Source organism: Piliocolobus tephrosceles, chromosome 17 (genome assembly GCF_002776525.5).
Source record: "Piliocolobus tephrosceles isolate RC106 chromosome 17, ASM277652v3, whole genome shotgun sequence".
NCBI lineage: Eukaryota > Metazoa > Chordata > Mammalia > Primates > Cercopithecidae > Piliocolobus > Piliocolobus tephrosceles.
This window is the reverse complement of record NC_045450.1, coordinates 28,158,112-28,176,098: the sequence shown is the minus strand read 5'-3', so window position 1 is coordinate 28,176,098 and position 17,987 is coordinate 28,158,112. Positions and strand designations below refer to the sequence as shown.

Below are 17,987 nucleotides of genomic sequence, written 5' to 3'. Positions count from 1 at the left end.
AGTTTCTTTACTTTCTTCTCTTTCTAACCCCTGACCCCACACCACATCTTCTTTCTTTCTGATATGGTCTCGCTCTGTTTTCTGGGCTGGAGTGCAATGGTGCAATCATGGCTCACTGCAGGCTTGATCTCCCAGGCTCATCCTCCCACTTGAGCCTCCCAAGTAGCTGGGACCACAGGTGCATACCACCACACTCAGCTAATTTTTTTTCCAGACAGGATCTCCCTGTGTTGCCCAGGCTGGTCTCAAACTCCTGGGCTCAAGAAGTCCTCCTGTCTCGGCCTCCCAAAGTGCTGGGATTACAGGTGTGAGCCACTGCACCCGGCTCCATGATTCTCAGTATGTTGGGACATCACCGGGTTGTCTTTGTTTTTGTTTTGTGGTCAAATATACATAATGTAAAATTTATTGGCCAAGCGCAGTGGCTCACACCTGTAATCCCAGCACTTTGGGAGGCCGAGGTAGGTGGATCACGAGGTCAGGAGATCGAGACTACCCTGGCAAACACACAGTGAAACCCCGTCTCTACTAAAAATACAAAAAAAACAGCCAAGTGTGGTGGCCGGCGCCTGTAGTCTCAGCTACCTGGGAGGCTGAGGCAGGAGAATCGCTTGAACCCAGGAGGCGGAGCTTGCAGTGAGCTAAGATCACACCACTGCACTCCAGCCCGGGCGACAGAGTGAGACTCCATCTCAAAAAAAAAAAATTATCTTTTAGACTATTTTTGAGTGTATACAGTACAGTTCAGTGGCAAAATGTGTAATAGTACTGTTGTAGAACCATCACAGCCCTTCATCTCCATTTTTTTTTTCTTTCTGAGACAGAGGAGTCTCACTCTGTCACCTAGGCTGGAATACAGTGTTGACATCTCAGGTCACTGCAACCTCTGCCTCCTGGGTTCAAGCAATTCTCCTGCCTCAGCCTCCTGAGTAGCTGGGATTACAGGCGCTCGCCACCATGCCTGGCTAATTTTTTGCATTTTTAGTAGAGACAAGGTTTCACTACGTAGGCCAGGCTGGTCTCGATCTCCTGACTTTATGATCCACCTGCCTCGGCCTCCCAAAGTGCTGGGATTATAGGCATGAGACCCTGTCTGGCCCGGAAAGATCTTTTAAATGTGAAAAAAATTTTTTAGAGATGGGGTCTCACTGTCGCCCAGGCTGGAGTGCAATGGCATGATCGTAGCTCACTGCAGCCTCAAATACCTGGGCTCAGGCAATCCTCCTGCCTCAGTCTCCCAAAGCACTAGGACTACAGACATGTGGTACAGACATGTGCTACCGCGCCAAACGGACTACATTTCTTTATTGAAGGCTGCCCTGAACCTTAAATTTGCCAAAGGGGACCGTCAAGGGGAATGGAGAATGCTGCTTTTTTTTTTCCCCCATAGAGCATTTCATGGGAATACTGTTCTGCAGAATACACTCTGAGAATGCTGAAACCAGAGAGATGAGGGGACATAATTTTTTTTTTTTCCAAGACAGAGTCTTGCTCTCTCACCCAGGCTGGAGTGCAGTGGCGTGATCTTGGCTCACTGCAACCTCTGCTTCTCAGATTTAAGCAATTATCCTGCCTCAGCCTTCAGAGTAACTGGGATTACAAATGCACACTACCATGCCCAGCTAATTTTTGTATTTTTAGTAGAGACGGGGTTTCTATTAAACCCCATCACTGTACTCATGGCTAACACACGGTGAAACACACGGTTAGCCAGAGTGCAGTGGTGGCCAGGCTGGTCTTGAACTCCTGACCTTGATCCACCCGCCTCAGCCTCCCAAAGTGCTGGGATTATAGGCATGAGCCACAGCACCTGACCCAAGGAGGGACATAATTAAGATCATGAAGCTGAGTCAGTGGCAGAAGTAGACCTGGAACCCAAATCTCCTATTTCCCAGGCACTGCCCTTCCTGTTTACACTACACCAGGCTGCAATGACAGATGGACGGCAAAGGCAAAAGGCTGGAGGCCCACAGGGCAGCTAGGAGGCCCCCGGCCTAACTCAGCAAGGGCCTGAGCAAGAGGGGACAGTGGTGAGAGATGCTACAGGGAACCATTTGTGAAATGCCTGTCACCCATCCTGGGCAATTTCACACACTTCCTAGATACCTGAACGACCTCCCATTACATGACCTCTAAACAACTTTCTTACTTATGTTTAGTACTTACCATTGTCTGTCATTTATATTTTTCTTCTTTACATTTATTTATTTATTTATTTATTTAGAGACTGAGTTTCACTCTTGTTGCCCAGGCTGAAGTGCAATGGCACGATCTCGGCTCACTGCAACCTCCGCCTCCCAGCTTCAAGCAATTCGCCTGTCTCAGCCTCCTGAGTGGCTGGGATAACAGGTGCATGCCACAGTGTCCAAAAAAAATTTTTCGTATTTTTCGTATAGACGGAGTTTCATCATATTCCTCAGGCTGGTCTCAAACTCTCAATCTCAGGTGATCCACTGGCCTCGGCCTCCCAAAGTGCTGGGATTACAGGCGTGACCCACCGTGCCTGGCCTTATTTATTATTATTGTTTTTTGAGATGGAGTCTCACTCTGTAGCCCAGACTGGAGTGCAGTGTGCAATCTCCGCTCACTGCAACCTCTGCCTCCCAGGGTCAAGCGATTCTCTTGCCTCAGTGTCCTGAGTAGCTGGTACTACAGACACATGCCACCATGCCCATCTAATTTTTGTATTTTTAGTAGAGACAGGGTTTCATCATGTTGGTCAGGCTGGTCTCGAACTCCTGACCTCAAGTTATCTGCCTGCCTCGGTCTCTCAAAAAGTGTATATTTATCCTCTTTACATTTATATGGCAGTGTAGTAACCTAGCCTAAAATCCCACCTCTCTAGTTGATGAGGTTTTGCCTTCAATAATTTGAGGCATTCCAGCCTGGCTTCTGGGGTCAGTGAGCTGAGATCGTGCCATTGCACTCTGGCCTGGGGGACAACAGCGAGACTCCCTCTCAAGAGCAGAGAGTAGAGGCCAGGTGCAGTGGCTTATGCCTGTAATCCCAGCACTCTGGGAGGCCCAAGCAAGTGGATCTCCTGAGGTCAAGAGCTCGAGACCAGCTTCGCCAACATGGTGAAACCCTGTCTCTACTAAACATAGAAAAAACTAGCTGGGCATGGCGGCAGGCGCCGTATTCCCAGCTACTTAAGAGGCTGAGGCAGGAGAATCGCTTGAACCCGGGAGGCGGAGGTTGCAGTGAGTCAAGATCGCGCCATTGCACTCCAGCCTGGACAACAAGAGCTAAACTCTGTCTCAAAAAAAAAAAAAGAAAAAAAGAGAGCGAGAGAGTGTAGAGTGGAATAGAATAGAAAAAATTAAAAATATAATAAATAAAACACAATAATAAAATAAAGACTGGGTCACTGAGTGGGCCTCCTCGAAGGGCCTCCTCTAAGGGACTGGGAAGGGGACATCAGGCCCTTGGTTGAGAATCTTGGACCGGTTTCCCCTCCCCTGCAGCCCTTGCTGACAACTGCCTGAGCCCAGGTCGAAGCGGCTGCACCCATCTTAACTACGGCAAGAGGCGCTGCCAAGGCTTCCTGAGAGGAACAGCAAGAGACGTTTCCAGCAGGAACAAGCCAGGTCAGCAACACCAGATCGATATTCAAGCTGTTCAATGCCTTTCTCTAAAATGAAGAGAAGCCGGACTATCGCCAGCCATCTCTTCTAAGAGGGCCTTCATTTTTCTGGACTCCGGAACCACGGAGTTGCTCGCCATCCTCTCTAGGCCCCACCCGAAGCTACTTCCGGTCGTCGAGGCGTCCGTGGAGCCCCCTGCACCCCACTCCCAGGGCAAATCCCCAGTGTCCCTCCAGGAGCCGCCGAGCCACTGGCCGCGCTCATGGCTCCCAGCCAATGAACCTGGGAAGGCGGAAGGGACGGAGACTGGGAAAGAGTCCGCCGGCCGAGAGCTCTGTGGAAAGGGCCGACTGCCTCTTCCTGGCGCAGTGGCGGTGTCTGCGGTATAGGGATGTTTGTGTCCTGATCCAGGACGCGATGCCGCGACCTGCGGCCACCTAGATGCGCTCAGCGGCGCCCGCCCCACCCGGATCCCCGAAAAGGGAAAGAAGTAGCTCTCCTCACTTATGCGGCAGGTTAACCCGTTTCTTGAGATCCCCGCCAGATCACCATCCCTCCAGGCTCCTCCACAGGGCCTCCCCCCGGACCTCCTGTAAAACGTTCACAGCCTGGTATACTGATATATTCTGAGTTAAAAACAGAGAAATTGTAGTTTCAGAAGGAGCAATCCGACCTGTTTCTTCTGCATGCAGCATGCCAGAAACCTTACTCTGGGGGAGTATCCTTCTGTACCAGGGCAAGAAAACAGCCCTCAGAGGCCACAAGGGACCAGAATAAACATAGGTAACAAAGTAATCTGTATGTTGCACCTACTTGACACCCCCCCATACATATTCTAGCTACTCACTGCCCTAACCAAATTTTCTTTGTCCTGTCATTTATTTTTTCCTTTTATTCCTTCTTTCTTTTGAGACGGAGTCTCACTCTGTAGCCCAGGCCGGAGTGCAGTGGCAGGATCTCAGTTCACTACAACCTCTGCCTGCCGGGTTCAGGCTATTCTCCTACCTCAGCCTCCTAAGTAGGTGGGACTACAGGCAGGCGCCACCACACCTGGCTAATTTTTGTATTTTCAGTAGAGATGGGGTTTCACCATGTTGACCAGGATGGTCTCGATCTCTTGACCACTCGTGAGCCGGCCACCTCGGCCTCCCAAAGTGCTGGCATTACAGGTATGAGCCACCAGGCTGGCCCTCTTTTCTTTTGTTTCAAACGAAGTCTCTCTCCCACCCAGGCTGGAGTGTAGTGGCGTGATCTCCACTCACTGACACCTCTGCCTCCCAGGTTCAAGTGAGTCTCCTGCCTCAGCCTCCCGAGTAGCTGGGATTACAGGCACCCACCACCACTCCCCCCAGCTAACCTTTTAAAAATTATTATTAGTAAGCACGGGGTTTCCTGACCTCAAGTGATCCACCCACCTCAGTCTCCCAAAATGATGGGATTACAGGCATGAGCCACCACATCTGCCCACTTAAATTTTATTGTTCTTTGTCTAAGAAATATAAAAGCACCTGGCTTTGGGCACTTTTTCTGACTTCCCTCTTTTGTGAAGATCCCCATGTACATGTAAAACTAATAAAATTTGTATAATTTTCTCGTTTGTCCACTGTCAATTCATTTTTTTCTTATTTTACTTTATTATTTATTTATTTATTTATTTTTGAAGATAGGGTTTCACTAACTTGCCCAGGCTGATCTCATACTCCTGGGCTCAAGGGATCCTCCTGCCTTTGCCTCCCAGTAGCTAGGATTACAAGGGATTCTCAATCTGGGCCTAGATTCAACTAAAGAGCCCACTAAGAGCTAAAAGGCAGGTGGAGGCGACTCTTATTCCCATACACAGTAAGGGAGGAGACCACCCCTCATACTCTCTTATGCCCAATTTCTGCCTCCAAAGAAAGAAGAAGTAAAAACTAAAAGGCAGAAATGAAATCCACAAGCAGACAGCCCAGCGCCACACCCTGGGCTTAGGTAGTTAAAGATTGACCCCTGACCTAATCGGTTATGTTATCTATAGATTACAGACATTGTATAGAAAAGCACTGTGAAAATCCCCGTCCTGTTCTGTTCCATTCTAATTACCGGTGTATGCAGCCCCCAGTCACGTACCCACTGCTTGCTCAATTGATCATGACCTTCTCACGGGGACCCCCTTAGAGTTGTGAGCCCTTAAAAGGGACAGGAATTGCTCACTTGGGGAGCTTGGTTTTTGATACTTGAGTCTTGCTGATGCTCCCGGCCAAATAAAGCCCTTCCTTCTTTAACTTAGTGTCTGAGGGGTTTTGTCTGCAGCTCATCCTGCTACATTTCTTGGTTCCCTGATCCCCCTTTGAGTTGTGAGCCCTTAAAGGCACAGGAATTGCTCACTCGGGGAACTTGGTTTTTGAGATGTGAGTCTTGCTGATGCTCCCGGCCGAATAAAGCCCTTCCTTCTTTAACTTAGTGTCTGAGGGGTTTTGTCTGCAGCTCCTCCTGCTACAACAGGATATGTATGAAGTCAAATGGAGCACAGAATAGGTCATCAGGAAGTGAGAGGGAGGTCTGGGGGAGAGTTGGCAACATTTACTGAGATTAAAGACCCCAGGGGAAGCAGTTTGGGGCAAGAAAGGGATGAGTTGGGTTTGAGCAGAGGAGCCTTGGGCCATCCGCCCAGGGGCAGGATGTGAGGGGAGCTGACAGCCCTGCTGCAGCTAGAGGGAGACCGGCAATTGGGAGACGTCCTGCACAGTAAATGGGAGAAGCTCCTAGAAGAGAGGACCCTCTGATTTTCTCAACCTTACCCTACTCTCCCCACTGCCTCTGCCATCAGGAAGATTCTAGAATTTCAGGCTCCAAGAAGCCTACAAGAGAGGAGGTTCTCCTGTATCCACTCCTTTTTCTTTGTTTCTTTCTTTTTTGAGTCGGAGTTTCGCTCTGTCGCCCAGGCTGGAGTGCCGTGCCGGGGCGCAATCTTGGCCCACTGCAAACTCTGCCTTCCACGTTCAAGCGATTCTCCTGCCTCAGCCTCCCCAGTAACTTGGATTATTTAGTGGAGACGGGGTTTCATCATGTTGGTGATGCTGGTCTCGAACTCCTGACCTCAGTTCCTCTGGCCTCGGCCTCCCAAACTGCTGATTACAAGCGTGAGCCACTGCGCCACGCCCACTCCATTGGTTTTTACACTCAACATTAGGAAGAGACTGCTGTCGCCCTGTTTCTGAGATAACAAGGACAAAACGAGAGAGTGATGAGCTAGAGACCGATTATAAAACGGTCCAGAGACGAAAACTAATGCCTGAGTTCAGTAAGGCCGAGAGGCCAGCTCCCTCCCACGAGGCGCTTTCTTGTTCTTGCAGACCGGGGCGGAGCTCTGTGCTGCACCGCCTCGCTGGGCCGGGGACTAAACAAACGCGGCTAGTTTTCAAGGCCGGCCCCTGTAGTCACTGCAGCCATTTTGGATGAGGGTACGGAGAGAACGTAGCCTGGCGATACGGGGGCGTTGTCTTGGGCACGATTGCGTAGGGGCAAAGGTCGAGTACTCGCACCGCCGCCATTTTTTATGCGGGCATATTCCATTCGTGATTATACACCCGCTGTCATCGGCACCGTTAGTTTCCATGCTCTCTAGTGCGCCCTCGGGGGCCCTAGTGACCTTGCTCCTTCCCTTGGGCCTGGCCGGGTAGGCTTTCTCGGACGCAGGAGGTTCCGCAGGCCCAGGCCAGGCCAAGGGGAGGCAGCCGATCCGTAGTCGGGGTTGACAGTCACCATGGCGCTGCCTCTAACCCCGCTCCCTCCCCCGGACCCAAACGGGGCGGGACCCGAGTGGAGGGAGCCCGGGGTTGTGAGCTTCGCGGACGTGGCCGTGTACTTCTGCCGAGAGGAGTGGGGCTGCTTGCGACCCGCGCAGAGGGCCCTGTACCGGGACGTGATGCGGGAGACCTACGGCCACCTGAGCGCGCTCGGTGAGAGCCCCACCTGCTCACCTGGGCCCTGCGCCCCCACAGGCCCTGCCACGCCTCTGGGAGCTGCGCATCGAGTTGGGGGCCCTGGGGCCAGGCAGGCGGCCTCCCCGCAGTGTGGGGTTTGCATTCTTCTCCCCTAGGAATCGGAGGCAACAAGCCAGCTCTCATCTCCTGGGTGGAGGAGGAGGCCGAACTGTGGGGCCCGGCTGCCCGGGATCCGGAGGTGACGAAGTGCCCGACAGAAACAGACTCAGGTGGAGTATGGGGTGCTAGGTCCCATGGCGACTTCTCTGTTCCTGTCTCATCCTGGTATCCTCTGCCACCTCCAGCTACCTGCTTAGCAATTTCCTCTCTGAACTGTGTTCTCAACTGCGACCACGAGGCTGAGCCCCTGCCTGGCTCCCGGATGCAGCCTAGAAAGGAGCAGTGATGGGGTTCTGGCCCTGCCATAACCCGCCCCTGAGTCCTCACCTCTGCGTGGTGACTACACTCTTGGGGCTTTTTTTGGTGTTTTTGTTTTAGAGACAGGGTCTCCCTCTGTTGCCTAGGCTGAGTGTAATGGCAGCATCATAGCTCACTGTAGCCTGGAACTCCCAGGCTCGAGCAGTCCTCCCGCCTGGGCCTCCAGAGCAGCTAAGACTGTACAGGTGCTCGCTACGAAGCCTGGGTAACTTTTTTTTTTTTTTTTTTTTTTTTTAAAAAGACAAAGTTTTGTTCCGTTGCCCAGGCTGGAGTGCAGTGGCGCCATCTGAGCGCACTGCAACCTCCCTCTCCCAGTTTCAAGTAATTCTTCTGCCTCAGCCTCCTAAGTAGCTGGGATTACAGGCGCCCACCACCACGCCTCGGTAATTTTTTATTTTTATTTTATTTATTTATTTATTTATTTTGAGACGGAGTCTTGCTCTGTCGCCCAGACTGGAGTGCTGTGGCGCGATATCGGCTCACTGCAAGCTCCGCCTCCTGGGTTCTCGCCATTCTCCAGCCTCAGCCTCCCGAGTAACTGGGACTATAGGCACCTGCCACCACGCCCGGCTAATTTTGTTTTTGTATTTTTAGTAGAGACGGGGTTTCACCATGTTAGCCAGGCTGGTTTTGATCTCCTGACCTTGTGATCCCTCCGTCTCGGCCTCCTAAAGTGCTGAGATTACAGGCATGAGCCATGGCGCCTGGCCAATGTTTTGTATTTTTAGTAGAGACAGGGTTTCACTATGTCACCTAGGCTGGTCTAGAACTACTGGGGTCAAGCGGTCCACCTGCCTCGGACTCCCAAAGTGACCCACTGCGCCTGGCCTAATTTTTAAAAATTGTTACCTAACATATTTTAGAGAGGGGGTCTTGGTGTGTTGCCCAGGCTGGTCCTGAAATCCTAGACTGATGCTCCTTCTCTGCCTCCCAAAGCGCTGGGATTACCGCCTTGAGCCCCCACGCCCAGTCTCTTAAACTCTGTTGACTCTACCTCCACCTCAGGACCCACCCCTGCTGTTCACCTGCAGGCTGGTTCCTCTCTCCCCTCCCGCCCCCCTTTTTTTCCTTCATTTCTTGCCCTCAGCCTTTGCGGAGTCTCCAGCCCCACTGAAATTGGCCATGCCCGCCTGGTTCTGCCTTTCTTGGTGCTGTTCCTGATGCCTGGAACATCCTCAGGTGTCCGCTCCTCCTTCTGGATCAGGCCCAGATGTTCATGTCATCTCTGCCCTTCCCCCGCAGTGACATTTCCCCAGCCCCGAGGCGGAGTGGACTGTTCCTTCCCTCCCTCCTGGCTCTGTCTGGCTCAGCAGCCGAGGAACAGGTGTCACTCCTCCATCTCCCAGGGGCAGCCGGGGGTCCAGCAGGCCTGTCCCTGCCCATGCGGGCTGTGGGATTCAAGGACCAGGATGAGCCGAGCCTGAACTGTCCCGTCTTTATCTCCCAGCAGATTCCAGAAACGAGGAAGAGGAAAGACAAAGGGAAGGGACGGGAGCCCTGGAGAAGCCTGTTCCTGTGGCCACTGGGTCTCCTGGGCTGAAGGCTCCCCAAGCCCCCTTGGCCGGGCCCCCTTATGGTTGGGAGCAGCCGTCCAAGGCACCGCACCGAGGACGCCCCTCGCTCTGTGCCCACCCCCCTGTCCCCCGAGCGGACCAGCGTCACGGCTGCTACGTGTGTGGGAAGAGCTTCGCCTGGCGCTCCACGCTGGTGGAGCACGTCTACAGCCACACGGGCGAGAAGCCCTTCCACTGCACTGACTGCGGCAAGGGTTTCGGCCACGCTTCCTCCCTGAGCAAACACCGGGCCATCCATCGCGGGGAGCGGCCCCACCGCTGTCCCGAGTGTGGCCGGGCCTTCACGCAGCGCTCCGCACTGACTTCGCACCTGCGCGTCCACACCGGTGAGAAGCCCTATGGCTGCGCGGACTGTGGCCGCTGCTTCAGCCAGAGCTCTGCCCTCTACCAGCACCGGCGTGTGCACAGCGGCGAGACCCCCTTCCCCTGCCCGGACTGCGGCCGCGCCTTCGCCTACCCCTCGGATCTACGGCGCCACGTGCGCACCCACACCGGCGAGAAGCCCTACACGTGCCCGGACTGCGGGCGCTGCTTCCGCCAGAGCTCAGAGATGGCAGCCCACAGGCGCACCCACAGCGGCGAGAAGCCCTACCCCTGCCCGCAGTGTGGCCGCCGCTTCGGCCAGAAATCAGCCGTGGCCAAGCACCAGTGGGTCCATAGGCCCGGGGCCAGGGGCCACAGGGGCCGGGTCACTGGGGGTCTGTCTGTGACCCTGACCCCTGGCCGTGGAGATCTGGAACCGCCCGTGGGCTTCCAGCTGTACCCGGAAATATTCCAGGAGTGTGGGTGACTGCCTTAAAAGTGACTATCTAGACATTACAGAAGCCCGAGATGGGCTCAGGGGCCTGAACCTCTGCGGCTGCCTGCAGGGAGGTCCCAGAATCTACGACAAGACCTGGCCCTGGGGTGCGGACAGTCTGATCTTGGACCCTCAGCAGCCTCCTCTGCCAGCACCTTGCTCTCAACTACCCAGGGGTCTCGAGGGCCCCCTTTACTGAGGCAGGGCTGAGGTGAGAACCCCCAGACCTACATAAGGGGAACCAAAAGGTGTTTCTCAGCCCAGAGGTGCTAAAAGCACTGAGGTAGAGGAGAATCTTGTTTTACCCATTGTTTATAAAAATTTTTTTTTAATTATTTTTTATTCTTATGACCCAGAACACAATACTCATTGTCTATTTATTTATTTATTTATTTATTTATTTATTTATTTAATTTATGAGACAGCTTCCTGGCCTGTCACCCAGGCTGGAGTGCAGTGGTGTGAACAGGGCTAACTGTAGCCTGTTGTAGCCTCAACCTGCTGTGCTCAAGGAATCCTCTCCCCTTAGCCTTCCAAATATCAGAGACTACAGGTGGGCAACACTATGCCCAGCTAAGTTTTAAATTTTAGGTAGAGATGAGGTTCTCACTGTTGTCCAGGCTGGTCTCAAACTCCTTGGCTGAAGCGATCCTGCCATCTCGGGCTCCTGAACTGCTGGGATTACAGGCGTGAGCCACCACCATGCCTGGCTTCCATTGTCTTTTTGTGTGTGTGTGTGATGGGGTTTTGCTCTTGTTGCCCAGGCTGGAGTGCAGTAGCACGATCTCAGCTCACTGAAACCTCCGCCTCCAGAGTTCAAGCAATTCTCCTGCCTCAGCCTCCCAAGTAGCTGGGACTACAGGCACTCACCGCCTCCACTGTCTTTTTACTGCCCAAGTTAAAATCCTGTGACTCTATTGGATCTGGCCTGCAGTTGTCATATTTATTGATTTGAGCCCAGGCAGTGTTTTTAAGTGATACGAGTTAGTAGTGAAGATTGAAAAGGATATTTTGCACCCAAATACAGGTTTTCTGGTGTCTTTTGAAAAATCCAAAGATTTGGCAACTCCACCTAGGCTCCCACAAAACCACAGTTGTTGGGAGCTGAGCCAGAACTCACAATTCACCGTGGCCCAGCCACCCATCCCCACCACTCCCATGGGCTCCTGACCAAGTACCACGTGCCATTCATCATGGCTTGCTTTTAGTGTTTTTGGTGTTTATCTTAAAGTACAATGAAGAAGAAAGGAAAGTATTTCTTAGACCCATGTCTCTGTCCAAACAGTCCTTTCCATCTGGCATTTCCCGCTCATTTATATGACTTGCTGAGCTAAGGTCATTTGAGTTTGCAAACAGTGGTCTGTAGCACTCAGGTTTTCTGGAGTTGGAGAGAAAGGATGGCCGGAGAGAAAGCAAAGTCGGCTTTATTTTAGATCTTTGCTTGTATTGCATTTTATGGTTTACAAAGTACTGTCTCCTCCATTGACTCATTGCACCTTCATAAGTGCTGAGAGAAGCCCCTTGGATGAAGAGGACAGCCTGGTCAGGAAGAGGCAGTCAGGACTGCCTTTCATCCCAAACCAAGGGGTGTGACCACCATCAGCCAAAAGGCAGTTCCTGTTTTTGAATGGGAAGGTTTTGAGAGCTCCCTCCAGTCTTCCTTGGGCCTCCCTGAGAAGGCCACATACCTCAGGCCTTCTTAGCCCTCCTAGACCCTGCCAGGAGGGCCTCATCACAGTTTTGAACTGGAAGAGATCTTCACTTTCCCAGGCTTTTACAGTTGGGGACACTGAGGCCAAGGAGGGTTAAGCAGCCTGTCCAGGATCACACAGAGACCCCAGGGTTCTTAGTTGACTGCTGACTTTTCCCATCACTGTTGAGACCTTCACTGGTGTCTCAGCCCGGGTTCTGCAGGCATCTGCCCCTCCCTGTGATAACACCCAGCCCTGACCTGAACGAGGTCAGACTAGCCCAGCATCAGTGAAGCCCACGTACCAGATGAGTTCTGACAAAGCGGCCATGTGACAGACCAGGCCAACTCAGAATCCAGGTAACGAGGAGAGTCTCAAGGCACACAGACCTTGCATTTTTCCCCTGTACCATCATGGTCAGGGGTGGGTAGACCAGGAACACCTGGTGTTAGGTTTGTAACCAGGGGCGACTACCCATTTGTATCCCCAAGCTCTGCAGAGAATCCATCTACCACTAATTCCTTTGTAGGCAGAGTCTAGCCATGGGCAGCCGCTGCCCTGCTCCTGGTCAGGACATCTCCCCGAGGAGAGCAAGGGCCTGTGATCTCTGCTGGCCTGTGCCCCCTTGCCTGTCACCCAGCTCAGCCCCGTGTCTGGCCTACCCAGGGAGGAAGAAACCAGATTTATCAACCTGGAAGGAGGTAGAAGTTTTGGAGAAAAGACACTGTTCAGGTTTCAAGTGAAGTAATGAACTGACTTTATTCCAACCTCATCTCCAACCTGACCCCACCAAAATCTCTCTCTCCTTCAGCTTTTCTGGGGTGGGTTGACTCATGTGCCACCTTATCACAGGGGCATATTGGGGTTAGAAGAGGCACCTTGGCAGTAGGAGATACCTTTGTACCAGGTTTTTTTTTTTTTTTTTGAGATGGAGTCTCTCTTTGATGCGCAGGCTGGAGTGCAGTGGCACGATCTCGGCTCACTGCAACTTCTGCCTCCTGGGTTCAAGTGATTCTCCTGTCTTGGCCTCCCGAGTAGCTGGGATTACAGGCGTGCGCCACCACACCCGACTAATTTTTGTATTTTTAGTAGAGACAGGGTTTCACCATGTTGACCAGGCTGGTCTTGAACTCCTGACCCCAAGTGATCTGCCTGCCTTGACCTCCCAAAGTGCTGGGATTACAGGCATGGGCCACCGCGCCCTGCTATTTTTTTTATTTTTGGTAGAGATGGGGTTTCACTATATTGGTCAGGCTGGTCTCCATTTCCTGACCTCACGTGATCCACCTGCCTCAGCCTTCCAAAGTACTGGCATTACAGGTGTGAGCCACTGCGTCCGGCTTTTGTACCAGGTTTTAATTCCCCCGTGTGCGACCCAGTTCCCTCCCCTAACCCTCAGCACCGCCTCGTGGAGGCCCAGCTTGCAACACCAGTTCTCAGCCCAGACTGACAGCCAGATCTGGGCCCTCAGCTTGCCAATTAAAGGTGCCATGATTATTAGCTAGAGGTCTCTGAGTGCTTTGAAGTTTGTAAAGCTTATTTAGGGCCTAGAAACCAGACCTGACTCCTCTGCTTCCTGCCTTCATGACCCAACTTTCCAGCATCTCATCAATTTTTTTTTAGTGTCCTGAAACCCTTCAGCCTCAGCCCCACCCCATTCTCAGCTCCTCATTTCTTTCTTTTTTTTTCTTTTCTTTTTTTTTTTTTTTTTTTTTGAGACAGAGTTTCACTCTTGTTGCCCAGGCTGGAGTACAATGGCATGATCTCGGCTCACTGCATCCTCTGCCTCCCGGGTTCAAGCAATTCTCCTGCCTCAGCTTCCCAAGTAACTGGGATGTGCCACCACGCCTGGCTAATTTTGTATTTTTTGTTGGGAGCAAACCTCCCAAAAGCTGGCCATAAACTGGCCCCAAGACTGGACATAAACAAAATCTCTGCAGCACTGTAACATGTTCATAACGGCCGGCCCTAACGCCTGTGCTGGAAGGTTGTGGGTTTATGGGAATGAGGGAAAGGAACACCCGGTCCACCAGGTCAGAAAACCACTTAAAGTCATTCTTAAGCCACAAACAATCACATGAGCAATCTGTGCCTTAAGGCCGTGTTCCTGCTGCAGTTAACTAGCCTAACCTATTCCTTTAATTTGGCCCATCCCTTCATTTCCCATAAGGGATACTTTCAGTTAATTTAATATTTATAGAAACAATGCTAATGACTGGTTTGTTGTTAATAAATACGTGGGTAAATCTCTGTTTGGGGCTCTCAGCTCTGAAGGTTGTGAGACCCCTGATTTCCCACTTCACACTTCTATATTTCTGTGTGTGTGTCTTTAATTCCTCTAGTGCTGCTGGGTTAGGGTCTCCCCAACCGAGCTGGTCTCGGCAAGTGGCGTCCATCGTGGGGGCTCGAATCCAGGTGAAGGGTCGCTGGAGCAACGGTTGGAACAGAAAACCAGCTGGAGGACACCCGAGTACTCTTAAAGCAATCCCCCTGGTGAGTAAGAAGGGGATCTCAGAAGCATCAGGGTAACAATGGGACAGGTATGGGGTCTGGTTCATTTCACCTTGGAGCTTTTTCACACTGATAATGAGGAGGAACGAGTATAGCAAAGTAACACAAGAGGTTACAGAGCATGTTTATTTACCAGCTAAAGCTAAAGTGGCAAAGGAAGGAGAGGTTCATCCCTACCTTTCTGCACCCCCTCCTTATTATTTTGAAGAAAATGACCCTCCAGATCTGTCTTTTCTGGAGTACACTGGGCGAAAAGTAGTCCTCAGTGACTGTTCGAGCAGTGCCTCAAGAGACCGCTCTTAGTTCTATTCAGGCAGGAATTCAGCAAGCTAGACTAGAGGGTGATTTGGAGGCTTGGCAGTTCCCTGTTAAAATATACCCCCCAGGTCAACAGGGAAATATTATAGCTACATTTGAGCCTTTTCCTTTTAAATTCGGGAAAGCACATTTAGTTGATTATATCAAGGCCTGTGATGGTATTGGAGGTAATCTGCATAAAGCTACTTTGTTGGCACAAGTAATGGCAGGACTAAGAGTGGATAAAGGAAATACTCCATTTCCAGGAGCTTGTTTTAACTGTGGGAAGCATGGTCATACTAAAAAAGAATGTAGAAAAAATCAGCGAGTCAGGCTGCCAGATAGGGGAGAAAAGAAAACTGTTCAGCCTGAAATATGTCCAAAATGTAAAAAAGGAAAACATTGGGCTAGTCAGCATCACTCTAAGTTTAATAAAGAAGGGAACCCGAGGCCGGGCGCGGTGGCTCAAGCCTGTAATCCCAGCACTTTGGGAGGCTGAGACAGGCGGATCACGAGGTCAGGAGATCGAGACCATCCTGGCTAACACAGTGAAACCCCGTCTCTATTAAAAAATACAAAAAACTAGCCGGGCAAGGTGGCGGGTGCCTGTAGTCCCAGCTACTCGGGAGGCTGAGGCAGGAGAATGGCGTAAACCCGGGAGGCGGAGCTTGCAGTGAGCTGAGATCCAGCCACTGTACTCCAGCCTGGGCGACAGAGCCAGATTCCGTCTCAAAAAAAAAGAAAAAAAAAAAGAAGGGAACCCGATTTCGGGAAACGCTGTGAGGGGCCCGTCCCGGGCCCCATTCTAAACTGAGGCATTTCCAGCTCAGGCCATTCCCTTACCCCTGTACAATGTCTGTTCCCCACCACAGCCAGTAGTGCCGCAGTAGATTTATGCTGCACAAAAGCTGTGAACTTTCTTCCTGGGGAACCCCTGCAAAAGGTCCCAACAGAAGTCTGTGGACCCTTGCCAGCAGAGACAATAGGATTACTTTTAGGAAGGTCTAGTGTAAATTTAAAAGCGGTACAAATACATACAGGAGTCATTTGTTCAGATTACAATGGGGAAATTCAAATTGTTACATCTACTTCTGTTCCCTGGAAAGCAGAGCTAGGAGAGTGCACAGCACAGCTCCTGATTGTGCCGTAATGTGGGAATCGGGAAAAGTGAAATTAAATGAACAGGAGGATTTGGAAGCACAAATAAACAAGGCAAAGCAGCTTATTGGGTGAATCAAATTACTGATAAATGTCCTACCTGTGAAATAACTATTCAAGGAAAGAAATTTAAAGGTTTGGTAGATACAGGAATAGACATTTCAATCATTTCTCTACAGCACTGGCCGTCCACATGGCCAATTCAACCTGCTCAATTTAATATAGTTGTAGTTGGTAAAGCCGCTGAAGTATATTGAAATAGTTATATTTTGCATTGTGAAGGGCCCGATAGACGACCTGGGACTATTCAACCAATTATAACTTCTGTACCTATAAATTTATGGGGAAGACATTTATTATAACAATCGGGAGCACAAGTTCTAATTCCAGGGCAATTATATAGCCCTCAAAGTCAACATACAATGCATGAAATGGAGTATGTCCCTGGTATGGGACTAGAAAAAAAATTTGCAAGGTTTGAAAGAACAAATTCAAGCAGAAAAACAAAGTTCCTGCCAAAGATTAGGAAATAGTTTTTGATGGCGGCCATTGTTAAGCCTCCAGAACCTATACCTTTAAAATGGTTAACAGATAAGCCAATTTGGATAGAACAATGGCCACTAAGTAAAGAAAAACTGGAGGCTTTAGATAAATTAGTTGCTGAACAATTAGAAAATGGGCACATAGCTCCAACATTTTCTCCTTGGAATTCTCCAGTTTTTGTAATTAAGAAAAAATCAGGTAAATGGAGAATGTTAACTGACTTAAGAGCCATCAATTCAGTTACACAACCTATGGGAGCATTACAGCCAGGATTGCCTTCTCCTGCTGTAATTCCAAAAAATTGGCCTTTAATAGTCATAGATTTAAAAGATTGTTTCTTTGCTCTCCTTTTAGCTGAGCAAGACTGAACGGTTTGCATTTACAATTCCTGCAGTAAACAACCTGCAGCCTGCTAAGCGTTTTCATTGTTTTACAGATGGGTCTAGTAATGGTAAAGCTTCTTATTTTGGCTCAAAAAGTTTTTCCAGATGTCCTATACTTCAGCTCAAAAAGCGGAGCTTGTAACTGTAATTGAGGTATTGACTGCTTTTGATATACCTATTAATGTGATTTCCGATTCTTCATACATGATTCACTCCACACAGTTAATTGAAAATGCTCAGTTATGATTTCATACAGATGAACAACTGATGACTTTATTTACCCAATTGCAAACAGCAGTTAGGAGTAGAATGCACTCTTTTTACATCACTCACATTAGAGCTCATACACCTCTTCCAGGACCTTTGACTAAAGGGAATCAATAGGCTGAGCACCTAGTTGCTAATGCAATATCTAATGCTAAACACTTTCACAATTTAACCCATGTTAATGCCTCTGGTCTCAAACGCAGATATGGCATTACCTGGAAAGAAGCTGAAGCTATTATCCAGCAATGCCCAACTTGCCAAATGGTACATTCCTCATCTTATACAGAAGGAATTAATCCTCCAGGACTGGAACCTAACTCTATTTGGCAAATGGATGTCACACATGTTCCCTCGTTTGGGAGACTAGCTTATGTACACGTATGTGTGGGCACCTTTTCTCACTTTGTGTGGGCTACAAGCCAAACAGGAGAGTCTTCTGCCTGTGTTAAATGTCATCTCTTGCAGTGTTTTGCGGTGATGGGCATTCCAGCTTCTATTAAAACAGATAATGCCCCAGGCTATACTAGCCAAGCTCTAGCTACATTTTTCTCTATGTGGAATATTTAATGGTAGCTATGATAGTGGTTATCACCACTGCCATGAGTATTCCTTCAATAAGGGCTGGTAATAATGCCTGGATGCAGTCACTCTATGGCACAGTTACACACGCTTTCTGATCTCAGTATTTACCATAATAAATCTGCTCCTATAATTGAGGAATACTGCCCTCAAAAACCTATTTGTTTTTTTTTTTTTTTTTTTTTTTTTTTTTTTTTTTTT

General features: G+C 50.1%; 1 protein-coding gene across 3 annotated transcripts in view; it reads left to right on the top strand.

Moving 5' to 3' along the window:
- Positions 1-7,077: 7,077 nt before the first annotated feature.
- ZNF764 (zinc finger protein 764) overlaps positions 7,078-17,987 on the top strand; it is a 12,940-nt gene continuing 2,030 nt past the window's right edge. The window contains exons 1-4 of one of the 3 annotated variants that reach the window (XR_002726167.1): positions 7,078-7,522; positions 7,663-7,776; positions 9,432-10,568; positions 14,391-14,541. Coding sequence is in view for 2 of the 3 variants with exons in the window: in XM_023191103.1 (XP_023046871.1) it covers positions 7,327-7,522; positions 7,663-7,776; positions 9,432-10,348 (1,227 nt within the window). In the remaining variant the exon portion in view is untranslated. Of the gene's footprint in view, positions 7,523-7,662; positions 7,777-9,431; positions 11,790-14,390; positions 14,542-17,987 lie in introns of those variants that run through there. The other 2 variants (XM_023191105.1, XM_023191103.1) reach the window with 2 other exon arrangements.